Source organism: Neovison vison, chromosome 4, assembly GCF_020171115.1.
Source record: "Neovison vison isolate M4711 chromosome 4, ASM_NN_V1, whole genome shotgun sequence".
Taxonomy (NCBI): domain Eukaryota; kingdom Metazoa; phylum Chordata; class Mammalia; order Carnivora; family Mustelidae; genus Neogale; species Neogale vison.
In genome coordinates, this window is record NC_058094.1 from 38737885 (window position 1) to 38761439 (window position 23555).

The window sequence follows — 23555 nt, forward strand, 5'->3', positions numbered from 1 at the left end:
AAAAAACTAAATCCACAGAAGCAGTGGCGAAACGCTATTGTTTGGAGTAATTCTAGACTGTAGCTGATTATTATTAAGTCAGCCTTTCCAGCAGAGTTGCTTCAGAACCCACCACCAAGTGTCAAAAACCTGAAGGGAAAAAGAGCTGTTTTCCGCAGACATCACTCTGTATCTCATGAGGTTCATTTCCTTTGCCGTCAGGATACATGCACCTGAACGGTAGCTGTAGCCCCTGCTCACGGAGCAGGCCGAGCTCTGTGCGGAGCTCTGACTCCCTCTGTCCTTTTCCTCTGCAGCAGATCAGGAAACTGAGGCAGGTAATTTGCCCGAGCTTCCGTAAGAACTAAGTGGCAGAACCAGAATTCAAAACAAGGGAGCTCACCTCCGGGGTGCATGTTCAAGTCCATTTCAGTACAGACCCTCTATGCAGAATTAGTAAAAGCTGACCTCTGAGAATCACATCTTTGTCCTCACTTGATCCTAAGGAGAGCCTTGGCAGAGCTCTTCCCCCACCCCCAAGGAAGTCATCTCAAAGTCTTGACTTTCAAGAAAGGACTTGGTGAGAGAAGATGAGGTAAACAGGGGCTCAGATTTTTGTACTGCAAGTGGGGCACCCAGCGGTGAGACTGTGTGTCTCTCTTTTGTCACATCATCCCATTGGCCAGGGCTCTTTTCACTGCCGAAAACGAGGGGGTGAATGCCTTTAAATCTAATGAGATTAGAGAATCCATGCAGAAAAGCCAGAGTCAACTCAGAAAATTCATCCCGAAGATTCTATTCCCCTGGAAAGATGTCAGATACCAAAACCTCAATTAGTTTCCTCTTACCTCCATAACAAATTGTCACAAGCTTCGTATCTTTTTTTTTTAAGATTTTTTTTTATTTATTTACTTGATAGAGAGAGATCACAAGTAAGCAGAGAGGCAGGCAGAGAGAGAGGGGGAAGCAGGCTCCCCGCTGAGCAGAGAGCCCGACGCGGGACTCGATCCCAGGACCCTGAGATCATGACCTGAGCCGAAGGCAGAGGCTTAAACCACTGAGCCACCCAGGCGCCCCACAAGCTTCGTATCTTAAAACAATCCAGATTTATCGTCTTATTTTTGAAGGTCAGAAGTCCAGCGTGGGTCTCACTGGACTAAAATCAAGGTATTGGCAGGGCCATATTCCTTGCTAGTGCCTCTGGAAGAGAATCCGTTTCCTTGCCTTTCCCAGCGGCTTGAGACCACTAATATTCCTTGCCTCTATTCTTTCTCACGTTACCTCTTTCTCTGACCAGGCCTGGGAAGGTTCTCTGTTTGTTAGGACTCATACAATTACTTCAAACTCACTCAAGGTCCCCCATCTCAAGGTCCGTAGCCTTACTCACGTCTCCAAAGCCCCTTGGCCACATAGAGTAACGCACACGCATGTTACAGAGATTAGAACGTGGGCGTCTTTGGGAGGCCATTGTTCTGTGTACCAGACCTATGTCACTTAACGCCTCTGAGCCTTGGTTTCCTCTTCTGCCAAACAGGGATAATAGTGTCCGCCTCCTGGAGTTGTGAGGATTAGACAAATTAATGCAAGTTTAGTGAGTGGTGAGCCTGCTGTCCGTGCTGTTGTTATCTCTGACCTCTGAGGTAGCGATCAGCAAAGCAGCCTCCTCCTGGGTCTCAGCAGCCTGTGGAAATCACAGCTGTTTTAATATTGGTATTTTCAGAGAGGGGGAAAAAAACGTTGCACGCAGGGAAAAAAACTAGCATGAATTCGTGCCGCTTGAATATTTTCTTCCTGGGAGCTCCATGACCTCTTGCAACAAGACAGAACATAGGGCAGCTACAGTCATTCTGAGTCACAGGAGCTCATGTTTTATTTATCTGGAGCCACAGAGATGGAATTTGGAAAAATGTCATATGTGATATTTGAACTGATAACCACCCTCATTTTCCCCCACCTCCTCCCGAAAGTCATCATCCTCTTGCTAATAGATTTAACTAACACACTCTGTGCATTAGGGCAGGAAGAGCCTCCTTCTCTCCAGCAATGAATACAGGGTCCCTAACACTGCTGTGAGTCGTTTGTGATCAGATCACGTGAGAAATGGAAGCCTGGGGTTGAAGCGGGGGATGAAGCCGACAGGGATATTTCTGTTAACAGTTGGTGATCTGTACAGGCATTGAGACATCCAACGTTTTGATGGCAGCTTTGGGGAAGGCAAAGTGATAGGAGTTTAATAGCTTTTGCAGCATGATTTGATTAAATTTAAGGCCTGGCAAATAAATCCTATAAGAAAAAGTTTAAGTAATTAGTTTAATTAACCAGGAAAAGACTGAGGGATGACTTAATCTCCCATATGAGATGAAAGGTTTTTAAATGAGGAAGATATGGTCCTGCTGCTTTCTGTGCCCACAGAGGATTAAAGGGGGGGGAAAAAACAAGCAAACCTTGAACTGAAACAGTAGAGATTTATGTTGAATTAGAGAGGGCTCCATAAGTAAAATGCAGACCTAAATGTAGTGAAGTCCCTAACTCTAGTACTTCAAAAAATAAATAAATAAAATAGCAGTGGTGTTTTTACTTGTCTGACATCAGAAAAGTAAACATTTGTATTTATGATTTCAGTCCAGGGATCCTGCCTTCTTGAAAAAAAAAATAGCTTAGCTTTAGGTTATCTTAAGGGCTTCAAAAAAGAAAAACATTAAAACAAAAATAAAATTGAGAACTCAAAACTACATTAGGGTTTTCTTAAGGGTAGGAAAATTTTAGGCATTCAGTCAATTAATATTTATTGAACACTCAGTTTATTAGACATTAGGTCTGTTTTTCAGCAAGTTGCTCATAATAAATACGAAGTGTAATTTATTCATTAATTCCATAAATACGTATTGGGTGACCGACAGTGTCCCAGCACTGAAGACCATGGTGAAGAGGACAGATGAGGTCCCCATTCTCACAGAACTGGTGTGCTGGTCAGAGAGACTGAAAATAAACACATAAATGGATGAACAGGATATAGTCCAGATGATGATAAAATGCTCTACGGTAGATGAGGGGTGGCTCTGTTAAATCAGAGTAGTCAGAGAAGACATCTTGGAAGAGGTGACCTTTAAGCTGAAATTAGAGTGATTGGAAGGAGCCATTGTATGGAGATTGGGGAAGGAGTATTCCAAGCAACTCCAGTAGCTAGTGCAGGGGCCCCAAAGGCAGGTGCCATCTGAGCTCTGCAGAGAACTGGGGTGGGGGGTTAGGGGGATAGGCCCTCTGTGACTGGATCATGTGGGCCATCCCGGATTTTATTCTTAATGGGATAGGAAACCATAGGAGGTCTGAGCAAAGGAATGACTGGATTTAACATATATTTCTACCACATGTATCATCCTGGATAGACCTCATAAAGAGTGCACCGTGAAAAGCCAAGAAGTGAAAACAAGTATGATTCTGCACGTATGAAGTCCGAACATATGCAAAAATGAACAGAGTGCTATTTGAGAACACATAAAAGGTAGTAAACTATAAAGAAAGTGACTAGTAAACACAAAAATTCTTTGGAGTGGTTGCTGGAGGGATCCTAGAAGGAGTAGAGTACAACTGGGGAGAGGTGTACAGGAGACTTCGAAGGCTGTGGTAGGTTATTTCTCTCTGGCTGGGTGCAGGGCATGTGACTACTCGACACACTATGTAAATACCTTATGTGTGATTCATATATGTTCTCTACGAATGACATATGTCATTATTCAAATCCTGCTTTGAAATGATTCCTCTGGCTGCTTAATGGCTGGATGGTAGAGGCAAGAGTAGAATCAGAGACAAGTTGGAAACTCTTGCAGTGGTTAGAGAGAAGGTGACAGGGAGTCAGGGAAAGGAAGGAGTTACTGGCTGGTGCAATGAGGTATGTATTGATGCCATTCATTGGTGGAGGTGAAGGCCCCAGGAGGGACAGGTAGGGAAGGAAGGCACTCAGGAGTTTAGCATTGCCCATATCTGTGTGATATGGGTATGAAACACGCATGGGGAGATTCCTAGAAGATCGTTGGATAAAAGAGACTGGAGTGGCCCATCTCAGGGTCACTGGCATATCAGAGAGGGGAGAGCTCTGGGTCTGGATGGCTGAGGCTCTTTATGTTGTTCTTACATGTTTATGATAGTCCTCAGGAATGCCAGGCATCCTCAGATCTCACAAAATCAGAAAGAGAAGTGTGGCATTCTGAAGACTTCATATAAAATAATTTACAGCTTACTCTTCTTCATCTTTTTCATTTCTAGATTTTAGAAATATTAATTTTCTGCACTCTGCTGTATTTCCATAAGAGAAAGGGAATGAAGCACATGGTGATTCTGCTAACCCTGGTGGCACTTCTAGGTAAGGACGTGCGCTGTTTCCTAATCCTCTAATCGAGCCTTGCAGAGTCAGGAAAGAGACTCAAGCATCCTATTCCTTTCTACTTTTGAACTCTGATCTGTTAAAAAGAAACCTAGTCTCAATTATGCAAGTTCTATTTTGAGTGTCACATGGCTAGAATTGGTATGTTTAATTCTTTTAAAAACCTATGGAAGGGTCTTTAATTTTTGGTAATTTTATTTGCTCTCTAACAATTTGAGGATTGTTTTTCTTAGTATATAATTGAAAATTATTAAAAGAGGAACATATGAACCATCCCAACTGAAATTTTTGTATCAGGAATTACTTATCAAGACCTATCTTGTTTATAGGTTTAAAAAAAAAACTTTAATAAAATATGGCTAATAAGAAATGTAAATGTAACCAGTATGATTTTCTTAACTACAACATTTCTTTCATTCATTGTTGATCTGCCCATCTCCTTTTCTTTCTAGAGGCACCTTATAAAATTTGAAAACTGTTGCTGCTATAAGCCCACCATGTATTTTTAAATCTACATTCTTTCCTCCTCTCTCTCATACGTGCACACACACACTATATAAATCAATGCTAGGAGTTTTCACTAATCATTGGAAAATTGCCTTTTAAAAAATTATTTATAATTCTTCTTTTGCCTCTTCTTTGCAGAGAAGATGATCCATGCGTCATGTGTTTTTTGCTATGACTCTATGATTATGCTTATACCACTGGGACAGGTAGCAGCCCTCATGTTAAGGAAGGGCTGGAGCTTTCTTTTTTACTTTTTTTTTTTTTTTCATTTCATGAACTAGTTCACTCCTTTGAATCGGAAGATTTGTATTTCTGATAGTTCCTTGTAGAAACAAATTTATACTATGTGTAGATATGCAGTTGATCAAATGAAAAGAAAAAGAACTCTGTATTTGTTTCTTTTTTTTTTTTTTTTTTTAATTTATTTGTGAGAGAGAGACAGAGAGAGAATGAGCGAGGAGAAGGTCAGAGAGCGAAGCAGACTCCCCATGGAGCTGGGAGCCTGATGTGGGACTCGATCCCAGGACTCCAGGATCACGCCCTGAGCCGGAGGCAGTCGTCCAACCAACTGCGCCACCCAGGCGTCCCTCTGTATTTGTTTCTTTCCAAAGTACCAGATGGGGAGAACAAAAGCAAACAAGGGACAAAATGTACATTATATAGGAAAATATTGAAAAATCAAGGAAATTTTATTTATTTTTTAAGGAAATTTTAAATAGGAAAGTAAGATAACCATATTAAGATCTGACACATCAGTTATGATCGTAGATGTAAATGGGGTACATTTACCTAATAATAAAGAAAGATTGCCAAATTGGATTTCAGAAAAATTCCCAGATTGATTTTGATAAAGATTCTGAAATTGGATTCAGCCAGTGTTGTCTGGTTCAGATCTGTGAGAGATGTAGAAATAGTGCCCTTTCTAACTGCCCCTTGCTGGTTGTGAAATACTTTGGCTTCATACAGAATAATCATCCAAAAAAGTAACTCAGTTTGAAAGTAAAAGAAAGCAGAAGGCCATACTATGAGGATCTAAGTTAAAATCAAGGTGGGAGCATTAAATGCAACAGAGGCTCCTGGAGGCCCCACATTAGTATTTAGCTGCTCAGCAGGGTGGTCCCGGGGCTTGGGAGGGGGAGACGCCAACACCAGGAGGCCTCAGGAGACTAGAACAGCAGCTCTTTTGAAAACTACATTCCCAGAAAGAGGACAGGAGTAGGAGACTTCTCTTAGCTCATGGAAGGTAGGTAGACAGAAAGGTATGTAAAAATAGAGGAATGAGTCCTTAATTTTGATCTAATGTTGAACTCTAAATCCTGAAAGCAGACCATACACCTGCTTCAAATGCCTGTGTGACTTTTACAGAAGTTAATCGTATAATTGGCCACAAAGAAATCCTTGATGAATTCCAGGAAGCTGAAATAGTACAGACCACATTCTCAGATCACAGTGGAAGAAAAACAAAATAATAACAAAAATAGAAACGAGTAAAACCGTAACATCTGGAAATGTTAACACTACTCTTAAACTGCAGCTGGGCCCAAGCAGAAACCAAGATTGCACTGCAGCATGTATTTTTAAAATTATTATGAAAACACTTACTATTAAACCTATAGTTTATGATGAAAGCTGTATGCAGAAGGAAATTCATTACTACAATGTAAGTCAAGCATTCCACTCAAAAAGTTAGGGAAGAAAAACACTGAAATAAAGCTGAGGCAAGCAGAAAGAAGCAATTAATAAATGTAAAAATTAATGAAATAGCGACTAGAAAAGCAATGAATTGATAAATAAACCCAAGAATCTATTCTTAAAAGACATTAAAATAGGTCCTCCATAAGACCAAAAAAAGAAAAAATCTCAAATACCCAAAATTAGAAATAAAATTGAAGACATATATGAAAACTTGGTTAAATTGTTAATTTTTAAAGGAAAATAACTATGGAGCAAATAGAAGCTACATCCTGAAAATAATAGGACTATGTACTTTACTTTCAACCTAGATGGTAATGCCTTTAAATCTTTTTTTTTTTTTAAGATTTTATTTATTTATTTGTCAGAGAGATAGAGAGAGTACAGGCAGGCAAAGTGGCAGGCAGAGGCAGAGGGAGAAGCAGACTCCCCGATGTGGGACTTGATCCCAGGACGCTGGGATCATGACCTGAGCCGAAGGTAGCCGCTTAACCGACTGAGCCACCCAGGCACCCCAGGCCTTTTAATCTTTAGGAAACAGATTATTCTGATGTTGTTCACACTATTTGAGAACCTAAGAAGAAATTTTGCACCCGGTTTTTTTTTTTGTATAATCAGTATAAATACTGACCCCAAACAGCACACATAAAGAATACTGTGGACTAATTTCCCTACTGAATATTAATGTAAAACTCTCTAATAAAAAATCAGCAGGTAGAATCCAGAAAGGAAAATCATTCTTCACTTAACACCAAGTGGTCTTAATGAAACTAGTTCTTTTTCTTTGTAACACTTCTAATAATTTGTACTTGCATAGTCTACTCATATGCTTATATTCTAGTTATCTCCCCCACCAGATTAGTTCTATGAGGACACAGTCATGTGTTACACTGTATATAATTACCTAGAACTGAGGACAGTGAGTACAAAGTAAACATTTTGAGTTAACTAAATTAATTATGGGAATGAAAGGATGATTCCTTAAGAGATCCATTAACATAGTTCATCATGTTACTGACTCAGAAGGGAAATATCATGTAAGTAGATGCTGAAAAGACACGCTGAAGTTTAATATCCATTCCTAATAAAGAATTCAAAATGCAGGGGCACCTGGGTGGCTCAGTGGGTTAAAGCCTCTGCCTTCGGCTCAGGTCATGTTCTCAGCGTCCTGGGATCGAGCCCCACATCGGGCTCTCTGCTCAGCAGGGAGCCTGGTTCCTCCTCTCTCTCTGCCTGCCTCTCTGCCCACTCCAGCCCCCGACCATCACCATTCTCCTCTCTGCTTCTGTGACACTGGAAAAAACATATTTCTCTTAACCCAGAAGCTGGAGCACACCCATTGGTGAAAGCCAGGAAGTGTTCTCACTACAGTAAGAAAAGGGAAAAAGATACCCACTCTTCGCTTTCTGCCTACCTGTGCTGGCTGGGCATTTACAATGATCAGCAACAACTTTTACAAGAAAGAAGTGATTGTGAAAATCCTGCAGCAGCTTTGAAAAATATGTAGAGTGTCGGGTTAAACAAAAAGTGGCACACAGCTGCATGCCTACCTCTGTTGTGATTAAAAGCATGCACAAGGCGTACGCTGGAAGTGAATGAGAGGCAGTAGGCAGGTGGGTTTTTTTTTTTTTTTTTTACTTTATTGTCATCATTGTTTGTGTAACAGGTTAAAAAATGAACTAAAAAAGAAAAGAGAAAGTGAGGGCTACTGGGAAGAAAGAGATTTGGCGTCTGGTGGTTAGCGCCCAGACCCGTGGCTGCAGTCTTCTTCCTTAAAGGAATCTTAAGACTCCCGGCAGAATGCTTTTGGCTCATCAGGAAGCTGGGAAAGCTTGGAAGTCCTTCTCTCTGCTCTGCATACTCAGATGTAGAGAAGCCAAATTAATAAATAAAATATTAATGGCTCTAATAAGGAGACGTTGATGGCCATTTGGGAAAGTCTCTGGAAGGAGCAACTGATGAAGTAGGAGGGAACGGAGAAGGCCAGGTTTCAAACGCAGGTCAGCTATGTCAGGTAAAGACAGCACTGCTGTCATGTCTATTGTTGAGAATTAAGAAAACGGAGAGACCCTTCAAGAAAACATATAAAAATCCATGTAACTGAGCACTGCCGCACGGTATGATGGAGTGTGACTGGTATTCTATAGAAGGCAGCATATTTCAGTATATTTCAGAGGAACAGCAGCTGTTAACAAAGTCCCCTCTAGGTGATTTTCCTAGGCAGTTGGCAGAGTAGTATGTAAAGATTTATGTTCAGGAATATTCATCACAGCCTCATTTTTAACACCAAAAAAAAAAAAAAAGATGCAACCTTCACATGCAAAAATAGGGAATTGCCAAGATAAAGTATATATTGATGGAAAGGTATACTCCACAGCTAATGAAAATCATGCTTTAGAAGAATATTTAATGACATAGAAAATACTTAATGGCAATGGAAAATAGGTTCCTAAATAGTATATACTGTATGATTCATATATTACAATATATTCATACATAGAGACGGAAAAATAGCTATAAAGAAATACTCCCAAATGTTAAAAATGATTTGGGGATGAGTGTTGAGATTACAGGGGATTTTCTTTTTTTTTTCCCCAGGCTTTTCTGCATTTCTCCAAATTTTCTTAAAGGAACATGTAAACTTTTATAGCTTAAAATAATGAGGGTTTTTTTTTTTAAGATTTTATTTACTTTTTTGACAGACAGAGATCACAAGCAGGGAGAGAGGCAGGCAGAGAGAGAGGGGGAAGCAGGCTCCCCCCTGAGCAGAGAGCCTGATATTGGGGGGCGGTCAATCCCAAGACCCTGAGATCATTGCCCAAGCTGAAGGCAGAGGCTTTAAACCACTGAGCCACCAGGTGCCCCAAAATAATGAGTTTAAAGATTATTCATAATCCAAGTACCTAGAGATAACCACTGATAGTGTCTGGATATAGTTTCTTCCAGCATTTTTCCTAGCCTCTTTTATATATATATATATATATATATATATGCACTTAAATTTTACATTTTCACCTGTCCTCATTAACCACATGCCCACCTGAAACTAAAACGGAAATACTTGTCACCAGCCTTGAAGTAACTTGCAGAGTTACAATAAAGAGTGATTAATCAGTTGATGACTGTACATGCTTTGAAAATACAGTGATTAACTGTAGCAGACTGATAGCTGGTGTAGCTGTTGAATAAAGAAGTCTAGTTTTGATTTTGTTTTACAGTTAAGTATAATTTAACATCAGATGGTAGTTGAATTAGATGACCTTGAAGGGCCTTTGCAATCCAGAGGTCGTGAGGCTAATGGAACAGTGTGTTCAACTCCTTCTCATTAATGATCCCTTTGGGAAACCTGGCTGTTCAGAACACAAGACCATACCCACATTGTGCTCTAATTTTAAGCAAAATTTTGAGGAGGAAACCAAGGTCCCTCAAAAGCTAACCTTACAAACTTAAACCATCAAATGACACACATCACAGTCCATATTTCAAATTCCTGGATTAGCTAAAGTATGACTATTGTCATAATCTGTAGAAAACATGTAAAACGATGGGGTCAAAAGACATTTTAAGATGAAGAGGGGCCTGGTTGGGAGGGCCTCTTTGTTCAGACTAGGGGTTTGTTTTTAGAGTTTATCACCTGTTCTCCTCTGTTAATTATGACTTTTAATGGAAAGAAAAAGCCTAACTTGGAAGTATGCCCTAGTACTCTTCAAATTAAAATATATTTTCATTTTTTTGAAAAGGAGATGAGAGGCTTTCCCTTGTTAGCCATCAACTGCTATTTTAACACACACACACACACTCACACACGTATATGCATATACATATATATATAATATTCAAAAGCTTAAAGGGATAAAGCCCAGATATATTATGACCTGATAGAGCAACAGCACCAAAGATAATGTTTCTCCTTCTCATTGCCTTTGACTTACAGTTATTTGATTTCATGTAAAAATCATTTTTTTATTTTCTGTAGGTTTCAGCTAAGTTATGGAATTACATGCAACATTAAATGACCAAAAACAAAACGAAAACACTATTTTCTTCCTACAGAGACATGGTGCTTCTAGAAAATGCTTCATTGCTTTCACATTATAAACTTATCAAGTCACTTCATTGCTATTTGGAACCTATGAAAAATTTTTTCTCCTACAGATAGTTACCTCTTTAGCATAGAGAATAGACGTTGCTTATGTAAATCTTAGATTTATGGTTGACTCGGAGAAATGCATACTCAGCTCTGGTCCCTCTTCCTACCACCATCTTTGTCAAAAGAAAAAAAGTTGTTTTTTCATGAAACTTCTAGACATTTATGAACAAAAAGGCTCATATGGAAACTCAGTACAACTCTTAGTAAACTCACAGAGTGAACTGACTTCCACGTTCCAGTTTTCTCATCTGTTTAGCTTTCAGTTTTTTTCAGTATAGTTTAATAGTTATTTTCCCTTCCGTGTCACAAGGACTGTCTGACTTTTCTTCTCTCCCCACTTCATTGTTTTCTACTCTCCCATCTCCTAGTAATTATAACCTCTGCGGCATCCTTTCAACAGTTGGGGCTGGAAAATAAGCATCTTGCTGCAAAGATAAAAAGCACCCCTTCGCACAGCCCATCTTTAGCTGATTTAAGCAAATTCAGGGTCCAGCGCGGCTTCTAGAGAGAGCTACCCGTCGTCTGGAGCCCCGGCCTACCGCCGCCTCACACGAGCCTGCATTCCAAAAGCCTAACGGGGGTTATCGACTGCTCCACTGTGCGAACGGGAGATAGTTCTGTGTCATTCTATCTCAACAATGTTTTTTTTTATTTGTGTTTCTTGTTTTCTTTTTCAGCCTCGCTGACTGTTATTTCGGTAAAAGCCGTCTCGGGCATGATCACTTTTTCTGTGACGGAGAAAACGCAGCTAACTTATCCCATCTTCTATATCATGTTTATCATCATGATCGCATCTTGTGTTTTCCAAGTCAAGTAAGTTAGCTTCTGCAGACTCACTCACCTTTCAACCTTCCAGGGCTTCTCTGAGCATTAATCTTTATTGGCATCCATTGATAATGAACATGAGGTGTAACTGGTTTCTGAGGGTGCGGGGTCTACCACTGATCCTCAGCCAGCATGCCCTGTTTTCTCCTTTGTGCCCAATAAGAAGCTTTTACTGAGCCCTGCCTTCATGTCTTGTGAGTTCTAAAGTATGGCCGTAATCTAGCGAAGTGCACTTTGATACTTTCCTGATGCTCTTCTGCTTGTAATTAATATCCATCATATGCAGGTTGTCATTAGCAATAAATCAGAGGGGCAGGTCCACAGCCAGGATTTCATTCTAAATATAGGAAATGCATGAACCCTTCACCTTCATCCCTAGCTCAGGCTCATTAATTGCCCAGGGATGGACAAAACCAGACATTTGGCCGGGAGGGAAATCCTTTCCCCAGAACCCTGCATGCTTGGCCAGAATTCTGTTTGTACCCCTGGGATCGCGGAATGATTGTTTTATGTTTCTCTTGGGGCCTAATAGTGGTGACATGGAACTTTTGAGATTTCTGTTCTTCTCTCCCCCCACCTCCATCTGCTCTAGTCACTTCTCCATTTCACGTCGTGATTATGCCTTTGCCTGCAGAGGCTGTCTTTAGTCAGCCAGGAAGTTTTCTGTTTATCCCAAAATGCTATGCAAAAGCACTATCCTGGTACCAGGAAATCAGAGCCTCCCCTCCGGAAGAGAGAGCTTCCCTTCATGGGCACCCGCAGTCAAGTCTAACCTCCACGGGTCAGACATGGGCCAGGACTGGGGAAACCCAGTGTTCCGTCACTGCTTCATTTGTCATTTCCTTATGGGAATGAGTGTGTTTCTCATGCTTGACCCTTGCTACTTTGTTTCATCTCCCTTCCTTCTTTTGAGTTCATCAGCAGAGCTAGAGTATCTTTTGAAGTTTCGTGACTAACATCGTTATCTTTCAACTGGTTGTACGAATTTCAGTGGCAGGCCCACGGGAGGGTGCCCCGCACTCTCATCCCCCTTCTTCTAGTCCCTGCCCCGGCCCCGCTGGAGCTGCGGTGAACGCACTCCACCTGTAGGACTGGCCACCAGGCGAAACCGCCCGGGGCGCTGTTTGTTCATAGATTTGTGCATGTATGTAAGTGTGTGCACATGGGCACCTGTGTACACACATCCCCTCAGGTACACCTGGGCTCTATCCATAAACATTTTTTTTTTTCAACTGTGCTACAATAGGACCTAAGCGTTTTAGTTTGGGGTTTGTTGTTTTTTTTTTTTTTTTTTTTTAATTGTCCAGCTGGTGTCAGTGACAGGGCAGCACGACTTCCTGGTGGGGGCTGGGATCACACTGGTGGCCAGAGAGAGACGGCGAGCTCCCACATGTGCTCTGCAGCTGGAGCCCTGAGCATTGTTTTCGAAACGTTAAACATTCCCTCACTCCTCCATCTTCTTTCTTGGCACGTGGCATGTCAATGGATAGCTACACTATTCCCCAGATATGATATTTAACAGATTCTAGGGTCTATCCTCATGAATCAGCTCCAGTGTGATACTGGTCCAGCAGCTTGAACCACTTCCAACTCAAACTTCTGTGGCCTCAGTATATGATTAATTGCTTTTCATTGTGACTGTTGTTGGTTTAAACAGACCATAAAACCTGACATCTGATCTCATCCATCAGACGCATATAAGCTATGACTGCTGATTGGAAATGCCCTTTTACTGCACTTCCTCTCCCTTTGTAGTTGTAGCTTAAGGACATGCGTTTCTTGATGTTATTGTTAACTTATTGCTGAGCATTCCTTAAAGCCAGAGCTCCAGTCAGTGCCTTCTGCTCTAGGTTCCTGAGCCAAGCCACGAAGCTCTACGACACGACGATGGTGGTGCCGGTCAACCATCTTTTCTTTACGACCAGTGCCATTACTGCAGGTGAGCCTTGGTTTCCGACCCTCCGGTGACCCCACCCCCACACCAGGCGTCCGTCAAGTTTCTCTCAGGGTAGACGACACACTCGAGGAATCTTCAGGTTATAAGGAATTATGTAGCCTACGTCATCATCCTCCCCTCCGCCCAGGACCGAATTTCCTCCATGACATGGTCTAGGACAGTCACTCTGCATTGTGTGAAGGCTCCCCGGGGCTCTTTGTCTCCGGAGACAGCACAGTCCTCTTTTGGATCACGCTAATTATCTGGAGAGCTCAAATTATTGGGAAGTGTTTCCTTACCCTGGACTTGAAACTACCCTCCCTGTGAGTTTGAGACTCTCATCTTAGTTCTGCTTTCAGGAGTCTTCTCCTTGCCAGCCCTTCTGATAATCAAAGCAGCTGAAGGGTCCTCTCGTGTCTTCTCTCTGGACCAAACATCCCTATACCCATGAACTCTTCCCTCCAGGTCCCTCACTGCCCTGATCAGAGAGAGGGGTCCAAAACTGAATCTAAAACTGAATCTGGTGTTCCAGGGCAGGCCAGGCAGATGACAATAGAAACTGCTGTCGTTGTAGCTCTGGCCTCTATTTTTCTACTATTATAGTTCTTTGATATTTACTGACAATTGGTATTACTGAATACATGTATATATATATATATATATATATATATATATATATATATATAGTGTTCTTAAAAAATCGTAAATTTGAAACTTGATCCAAATCAAAATACAGTAGATACCAGTATCTCACTCCTAAGTCTAGTACTTACGTAGCCTAGTTTACTGGCTTATTGGATGTATTTACTACCTTCTCAGATTGGACGTTCATTTCCCAAAGCAAAATGTATGCATTTTGGAAGCAGTTAAGGATTATGTCTCCTAATTGGCACATCTTTCTTATTTCATGGCAGACAATGTGACTGCTAGTGGGCAGTTTTTAAGAGTAATTGATGCCTTTCTTTTATTTCCTAAAATTGAAACTTAAAAGAAAGATCATATAGCAAGACATCTGATTTTTTTTTTTAGCATTTGATGCTTGTTGACAGAAGAAAGTAATAAAAGATTGCACATTTGTGTGCCCTAGAATTACTAGAAGAAAAAAAATAATAGGGCCAAAAAGAGCTACAGGCATGACAGACAGCCTAATAGTTAATATTAATGTTGTAAAGATGTGTAAAAAAATGTAGTTCCCTTGAAAAGAACATTTTGTAGGAGGACCAACAGGGTTGGAATGTCAATACTCAGCACACCAAGCAATTGATGAGTCAGGGAGGCTGGAACTTTCTGGGAGCAATCATTCATCTGCTGTTGCTGAAGTGTGGAACGGAGGTGAAGCTTCTTGACTAACTTTCCCTTTTTGCCCCCATCGAAAAGTCTAGCTTAAGATTAAAACTCAGTACCATATTTTGCCTGCAAACTAGTAGAGTTTCTGTTTCATTCTTTTTATTGCACTAACTGGTAGCAGCAAGCTATCACAGGGGCACTCGTGGAGCCGGGTGGCACGGGGCCACCCTCCCGGAGCTCCATTTCATAGTCTTTACCGAGAGTCTGAAAAATGTTTCTAGTCTCTGGTCCTACAGCTCACCACCAACAACAACCCAAATAACCCAATCTAAAACTGGGCAAAGGACTTGAATAGACATTTCTCCAAAGAAGATGTACAAATGACCAATAAGCACATGAGAAGATGCTTGACATCACTAACCACTAGGGAAACCTAAGTCAAAACCACAAGGTGATACCACCTTAACACCTATTAGGATGGCTACCAGCAAAACAAACAAAACAAAACAAAAACAACAAAATTAACAAGCTCTGCTGAGGATGGGGAAAAATCTGAATTCTGTGCACTGTTGGGAGTGTAAAATGGAGTAGCCACTATGGAAAACACTAAGGCAGTTCCTCCAAACATTAAACACAGAATCACCATACAGTCCAGCAATCCCACTTCTGGGTGCATACCAAAAAAAACCGAAAGCAGGGACGTGAACAGGTATCAGTACGCCAGGGTGGTAGCAGCATTATTTACAATAGCCAGAAGGTAGAAACAACTCAATTGTCTATCAGTAGATGAGTGGAAAAGGAAAATGTGGTATGTTCTATGAGGAAATATGATTCAGCCTTAAAAAGGAAGGAAATTTTGGGGTGCCTGGGTGGTTCAGTGGGTTAAGTGTCTGCCTTCGGCTCAGGTCATGATCTTAGGATCCTGGGATCGAGCCCCGCATCAGGCTCTCTGCTCTGCAAGGGATTCTGCTTCTCCCTCTCTCTCTGCCTGCTGCTCTTCCTACTCTGCCTACTCTGTCAAATAAATAAAATCTTTAAAAAAAAAAAAAAAAGAAAGAAAGAAAAGAAATTCTGACCCATGGCGACAATGCAGATGAACCTTGATGACATTATGCCTGACATAAGCTGGTCACAAAAAGACCAATGTTGTATGATTGCTCCTATATGAGGGATCTGGAGTAGTGAGACTTACAGAAGAGGGAAGCAGAGCGGTGATGGCCAGAAGCTGGAAAAGGGGCAAATGCAGAGCTGTCCATTAATTGGGTATGGACTTCCAGTGAGGCAAGGTGAGAAAGTTCTGGAGATAAGTTGCTCAACAGTGTGAATATACTTCACACAATGACTGCAAACTTAAAAATGGTTATGACGGTAAACTTCAGGCTATTTGTATTTTACTACAAACTTTTTAAAAGATTTTATTTATTTACTTGTCAGAGAGAGAGAGGGAGGGAGGACGAGGGTCAGAGCAAGAGGGGGAAGCAGGCCATCCCAGGACCCCGAGATCATGACCTGAGCAGAAGGCAGACCAACTGAGCCACCCAGGTATCCCTTTACTACACATTTTTTTATAGAGTCATTTCTACTCTTTACAAAAGAAATTCTTCTTTAAGCAGCAATAACAGAAAACAAATCCTAAAATACTGAGGAGGAAAAGAAATATGTACAAAGAAGTTTATTGCTACTTGACCAAAGCAAAAAAAATTCAAAACAGCTTAAAATGCTCTTAGAGAAATGAATATTATGGTGCATCTGCTTAGAATAACATGGAAACGTTAAAATGATTACAAGGAAGTATGCCATAACATGGAAAAATGCTCTCAAAATGTTCATCCGCTCAACCAGTATTTCTTAGAACTGGACGTGGCTTCTTCCTGGACGAAGTTTATTCTCTAGGTTAGGAGGCAGGCTTATGAGAGCACTCCTGGCCATTGGACTCTGTCTTGTCCATCATGGTAGGCCCAGCACCTCGCACAATGACCGGCATGCAGGACTCAATAAATATTTGTTGGCTGATGAACCAGGCTAACACCACATGCACACAAACACACACATGCACACACAAATTCAACTCCACGTGATACATCATTTAAAGATAACTTTATTTTTTTAATTGAAGATTGTACTTATTTTTTGACAGAGAGATAGCAAGAGAAGGAACACAAGCAGAGGGAGTAGGAGAGGGAGAAGCAGGCTTCCCACTGAGCCAGGAGCCTGGTGTGGGACTTGATCCCAGGACCCTGGGATCATGACCTGAGCTGAAGGCAGACGCTTAATGACTGAGCCACCCAGGTACTCCTTAAAGATACCTTTAAAAAAGAATAACTCTCTGAAGGCTTTGGGACCTTAGACCAAGAGGTCATCATCAAGATCAACAAGGAGAGAAGACAAATTTAGCAGAGTAAATAACACATCCAAATTTTCCTTCCCCCAAAAGGGAAGACCAGAAGGAAGCAAAAGGAGAGGGTGTTGGCAGTGAGAAACGGAGCTGGGGAGAATGGCTCCCGTGTCCTCCGGGCTGTAAGTGTGCATGGAGCATTGCCAAGAGTGTCAGCCTGGGTGGCCAGCCGCTGAGCTGAAGGAGATGCTGTGTCCCAGGCCCCAGAGTCTGCTCAGACCCTCAGGTCAGGCCTGCTGACCCCTGGCCTAAAAGTGTAGGTGGGAAAGGTCACTAGAGGTTTTTCTTTTTCTTGCCTGTTCTGGTGGGACAAATCCTAGACTGGATAGGAATTTTCTATTTCCAAAAGTTATGTCAACTCTGTTCATTTTAGAATAATAATACATCATATGAAGTCTACGAATCTGTGTTCTTTTTGAAATCACGAAAAATGTAAGTGTGGCATGCACATATTTTTAAACATTAACTACTGAACGTGCATTTTAAGGGTAACTATCCTTAGAAAAAATAATACATGACCATAATTTGAAAAACCATGTAACTAGTATATATGTATTCTTTCCCTAAAATCACATTTGTCTTTTATTCTGGTTACAGGTATCATATTTTATCAGGAGTTCCATGGTGCAGCTTTTCTAACTGTATTTATATATATTTTTGGGTAAGTAGATGTCTCATAAGTAAGGAATGTAAAATCCTATTACTTTTATGTGGGTTTTGGCATTCTACCTGAGGTATAGAAAATTGGAAGACAATATAAGAAACATTAGTTCCCTGAGCTCTTAAAAGAAACCTAGTTTTCATTTAAGATCCTCCACAGGACCCCATGTCTTTGACTTGGTAATTTGGGTCTCTCTCTGAGGCTTCTGAACCTGGGGATTTTCAATCCCAGCCATGGTCTAGAAAAATCCACCACTGGCTGTTGTAGCTACTCCATGATGTCTCTCTGCTAAATTAGACCTACCTCGCTCTTGGAAATTTCTAGGTTAGAACCCAGCAGGAACCACGGATACCTGTAGGATCCCCTAGAATAAATGTTAAGTCTAGGGCAGATTATTAGCTTTGGACCTAATAACTTCAGATTGGAAGTATCCCTTTCTTGTGTCTGGGTGCCCGTCTTTAACCCTTCCTAGAAATCTGGTAGGCATCGTCACTGACATTCTTGCAAACAGAGAGCAGACCTTGGACAGACTATCGCCCATGTATCAGATCGTCTGCTGGATCTGACTGGCACTCCATTAATGCTTAGCTACTTCTTGATCTCGTGTTCTGTATGGCCATTATGCAGACTCGAGCCCAGGCTATTTTCAGCATAGAAAACCATCTAGCTTGAAAATCCAATTTCATAAGATACTTGGGCAAGCCTAAACTTCTAGGATCTGGAAACTATGACTATTCTTATGGCCAAGGACAATTAAATTTCTTAGAAAATTAAAATATATATATATTTTTTTGCTCATGTTGCATGCCAGTAATGGGTCTGGGCATGCATGGATAGAAAATGAGACCTAGTGTCTACCCAAAGGGTTTAGAGCCGGAATTAGCCTCCAGATGGTAAAAACCTGGGGCAGAGATTTATTGGAAGCTGCCCAGGTCTTGGTTCTGGGGAAAAAATATAATTGGCTGCAGCAATTAAGACAAGTTCTAGAAGCTTACCATGAGAAACAGGAAAAACAAAACCAGTGGAATTTATGTCATCATGTAGACTATGGAGCTGGTATTTAACACCACGGGTTGTTTCAGTGTTGTGTTCTTTAGTAATATCACTCTTACAGGTGTTTTCTATCATTCCTTGGTGTGTTTTTGGTCACAAGAAATCGAGAAAAGGAGCATCTGCCACAGTCCTACATTGATTTTGGAAATATTCCAGGTAAAACTGTATATTCTTTAATTTATGATGGGAAACTTTATCCTTATAAATTAGTAGTTGCTGGCATTATTGGGGTCTTAAAATTAATATAAAACATAATTTTTATCCTCAAGAAAATGTCTTTTTAACGATGAAACCAGAGGAAATGTTTTAACCGTCAGTGTTAATAATCATTTATTTGAACGTTAGTTCTGCACAGACCACTGGGGATATAAAAGAACTGGCCCCATTTTCTTGATTTGGGGGATGTTGCAAATTTCTTTTTGTGTTTCTTTAAACTGAAAAAGGATGGGGATAGGAGGAGGGAATGGCTACCAGGAGAGTCTTTGAAGGAACATCCCAGGAGAGGAACTTAGACTGGTAAGGACCATCGTTCTGGAAAAGATTGCAGAAACCTGTGCACGGTGGTGCCAAAAGGGACGTCCTTCACGGTCACCTGAACACGGAGAGCTTCTCCCCCTCCACTTTGCCTTCTTCATCCCGATCCATTTCACACCCCCCAATCTTTTCAGTCCTCCACCCTCCTTGGGAAATAGCTTGCTATTGTCATGTAGACAGCAGAAGCGTTGTTCAGAACAAAGCCAAGAGTTGGCTGTATCTTCACCTCCTCCCCAGCCTACTCAGTATGTCCAGTTTTGCTAGCGAATCGGGGCAACCTACGGGTTTCTAGACAGAAGTAATGATGATCTGACAGCTTCCTCTCCCATTCTGTTAGGTCCCCGACTTTGAAGCAAAAGCCATTAACGCCTCATCCCTACAACTGAGAAAACATGACCTAAGGAGCTCTGTGTTCTCTTTCCCTCTTGGGCCCTCTTATCCCCTAAGAGCATTCCAGGCGAGAACTGGCTCTGGTGGGAAAGGTGGACATTGTGAGTGACTTGTGTGGTCAGAAGCTCTTGGGTAGAAAACACCATTTAACTCGATTTTCCAGTTCACAAAGCCCCATACACAGGATCAGCAGCAGCTTTTAGAAGCTGCTATGGAAGTCTGCTTTTCTTTGTTGTTACACACATTAGACCAAACACGGAAAAGGGGAAAGGACACTGGGAAGGAAGGTGTGGAGATGAGTGGACGCTTCACGTTCATCTCTTGACTGGGCCAGCCCAGTTTCCGTGCTCTGCAGAGGAGTCCCTGTGTGGCGGGGAGCCCGCTGTCTCCTGTGGAGAGCATGTGGTCACCACAAGGGACACAGAGTTCCGGGGCCCTTTCTTCCTGACGTTGATCTCTTCTGTGTAGAGGGTAACGACAGAGCACTATAAAAAGGGACTAAAATGTGGCCTAGAGAGAGGAGAAACCATTATTAGACGTATTCCTTTCTAAGAGCACAAAAGATTTTTTTGTGTGTGACTATTATCTCCACAGGGAAACAAATGTTGGACAAAATACAGCCAGATTCAAATGGCTTATCCTACGGAACCCTGCCTGATGGAAGTGACTCAACAAAGAGCCAAAGTGGAGAGAAGAAGGAGGTCTGAGCTGCCGAGAGGGATGCCACTGGCCTGTTATTCGATCCCACCTTTAAAAACCCTCCCCTGTGTCCCAGCTAGGTCTCGCTGATGTGCACAAGCATCACCATCCCCGGACCCTCGACCCCACCTCCGTCTGCACGGACAGCTGGGGCCTTCCTAAGCTTTGACAGTCTCATGTCTTCACAGAAGGGGATTTGAAGTGTTCCCACACTCTGGATGCCCCCCTCGTGAACATCGACCCAGCTAGATCTTAATTAGAGCCTGGCTTCCTGAGCAGGACCGTCACACAAAAATGTGCGTTCACGATTTGGCTACAGAACACACCCAGGCTGCTTTTCCCACACGACTTCGAGCGTCGGCTGCTTGGCTTTAAAGAGACACGTTCATCCCCAACCTCGCTCCAGTACTTAAGGTTTGAGAGGATCCGTTTCTCCTACGATGTCTTTTATGAGCCTCCGCCATAAGGATCTCACCTTTCTAGTCCTGAGTTAGAACGGTGAATCATCTTTTTCTGAAAATGAGCCCTGTTCTAACTGCCCTTTGAAAATTCAGACTATCTTTAAAATGAGAGTCTGTAAGTGGCCTTCCATGATGTGTATATCTTGACTGGTGAACTTTTTCAAATGAAGAAAGGAACAGTTTAAGAATTAAGACCAGTTTTTCAAAAAATACAGAATGATGAGCATTTTCTTCAGCTACATGATCCGATCATACTTGAATTGAGACTGAAAACTTCATCTCCTATGCCGGTATTTCTGTGGGTCTTATGACTTACCTAGCAGGTTTATTGTACGTTTTAACTCTTGACGCAAGTCTCAAAAATTGTATTTAAGTTCTAAGTGTTATTTTCACGAGCACACCATTTCCTCCCCCAAGTTATTATCCCAAACTTTATAAATTCTTCTCGGCAAGAGTACAGCTATGAGTAGAGAATTGGATTTTAGCCATTTACGTCTGTAGATGTAGCCAGATGGCCCAACCTGCGTCTAGAGAGGAAGGCCATGTGCTCCTGGACCTGAATGGCTTTTCTTCTGTGACTGGTCACTTATCTACCAAGATTCATTTGCAGATAGAGTTCATAATCCTATATGTTAGTTATGATCTACTAATATATTTAAATGACAAGAAAAGAGCTAGCCTTTACGGTAAACAACATCAAGTCAGAAGCCCTATCCTTAAAGACATGTCAAAAGCTTCCCCTCACTTCTGATGTGCCGGTCCAAGGCTCTTCCAACCAGCTGTCTTACATTTGTGAAGGTTGTATAACTCAGAGCTATTGAGACTGGAATCTTAACTGCTTTGGGTCTTTGAGCGTTGTTCTTTGTCATAACCTATAGTGCTGGCCAAACGGAGCCACAAAGGCGAGATTTGAATCCATCGCCAATGTATGAATAATAACCTAGAGCCCATGTCTGGCTTTTGAACTCCACTATTGTGGAACGTATCCCCTACTTCAAATAAAGCAGTCCTATAATGTATGGCGTGTTTTACTGAATTGGTCCAACATGTTGGCACCAGAAGGCTCTGCTAAGAAATGCGTCTGGTGTCTTAAACTGCAGATTTTTGATGACTCTCAAAACTGGTTTCAAAGATGGCAAAAATATTTAGACTAAAGAGTTTCACTTGAAGTAGGACTACACTTATAGCTACAGCACGTGGTGTTGAGCATTGTAGAATTTTGTGCAGATACAAGCGTGATGCCAATATTTTAGTAGTTGCCAACATTTGCATCTTTTAAAAAGTTTTGAGAAATGACATCGACTTATACACTTTTAAGCAATCCAGCAGTGTTTTAGAAGTCCAGGCAACATATAAAATATATTGAGACCTAATTTTACTTTCCATACTGCTTCTTCAAAGCAAGGTGAAGAGGAGTTTTAGTTGTACTAGCTCGTAAGATTTTTTAAATTACAAAGTGCATGACAACCACCAAAGCCAACCCCGTACTTCTCTTGGCATTGTGAATTGGGGACATTTAGCCAACAACTTGACTCATTGGACTATTTGTCTAGACGAGGGGTCTGCAAAATTTTCCTGTAAAGACACAGAGAATAAATATTTTTAGGTTTATTGGCCAGTGTTGCCTGTCACAACTACTCAACTCTGCCATTCTAGCATGAAAGCCAACACGGCCGATATGTAAACGAACAAGCATGGCTGTAGGCCCGTAAAGTTTTATTTACAAAAAACGGTGGTCAGCCCTAGGACTGTAGTGTGCCAATCCCTGATCTAGATTCCTTTGCTCTTGCCATGCAATTTTGTTCTTGCTCCTTGGGCATTCAGGAGTTGATAAGGTGACACTTCATGATTCATGAACAAACAAGGATACTATGGGATTGTGGAGCTGTGTCTTGATATTTACATTAGGATCTTGTTTGCATAAGATACAGATGGAAGTGATGAGCTTGTTTCTCTTGTAAACAATAGTTCAGAGGTACCTGGGTGTCTCAGTCGGTTAGGTGTCTGCCTTTGGCTCCGGGCATGATCCCAGGGTCCTGGGATGGAGCCCCATGTCGGGCTCCCTGCTCAGCGGATGGGGAAGCCTGCTTCTCCATCTTCTCCCTGCTCATGCTCTCTCTCAAACAAATAAATCAAATCTTTAAAAAAAAAAGCAGTGATTCTTTTCTGAGCATCCTTGCCTATATTGGAAGAGCTTTTCCAATCCCACATTCCAAGTTGATAATAGCTTCGGAAATGAGTACTAATGACCTCTCATTAAAGCAGAGGACTTTACCCAATTGTTTTCAGTTTAAGTGTTTGCTTGTTCTATACCCATAATGCTTTCACTACCAGAATCACTTGGAGAAAAAAAAAAAAAACACAATAAAAACTTCTCAAGCGGTGACTCAGAATGTATTTTTCAACACCCCCTTGCCACCCCCACAAGCTCCTGGAAATTGTTTCGTGGCAGAGAAAGACTGGGAAAGGACAGATTTCATTAGATTATTGCCATTTCAGTGCTGTTGAAGAGTAATGGAGATAATGTGCAGGTGTGGCTCCGAAAGGAGCAGGTGTAATGGTGGACACGACTCAAAGGGGATTGAAACCCTGAAAGCCACATTCC

At 41.6% G+C, this 23555-nt stretch overlaps 1 protein-coding gene across 3 annotated transcripts in view; it reads left to right on the forward strand.

Moving 5' to 3' along the window:
* NIPAL2 (NIPA like domain containing 2) overlaps window positions 1-21969 on the forward strand; it is a 71886-nt gene extending 49917 nt beyond the window's left edge. For 2 of the 3 annotated variants that reach the window (XM_044245223.1, XM_044245225.1), the window contains 6 exons: window positions 4243-4339; window positions 11387-11522; window positions 13385-13473; window positions 17750-17813; window positions 18928-19022; window positions 20385-21969. In XM_044245223.1, the coding sequence (XP_044101158.1) occupies window positions 4243-4339; window positions 11387-11522; window positions 13385-13473; window positions 17750-17813; window positions 18928-19022; window positions 20385-20497 (594 nt within the window). In that variant the 3' untranslated portion in view covers window positions 20498-21969. The remainder of the gene's footprint in view (window positions 1-4242; window positions 4340-11386; window positions 11523-13384; window positions 13474-17749; window positions 17814-18927; window positions 19023-20384) is intronic. The other variant, XM_044245224.1, reaches the window with a different exon arrangement.
* Window positions 21970-23555: the final 1586 nt, after the last annotated feature.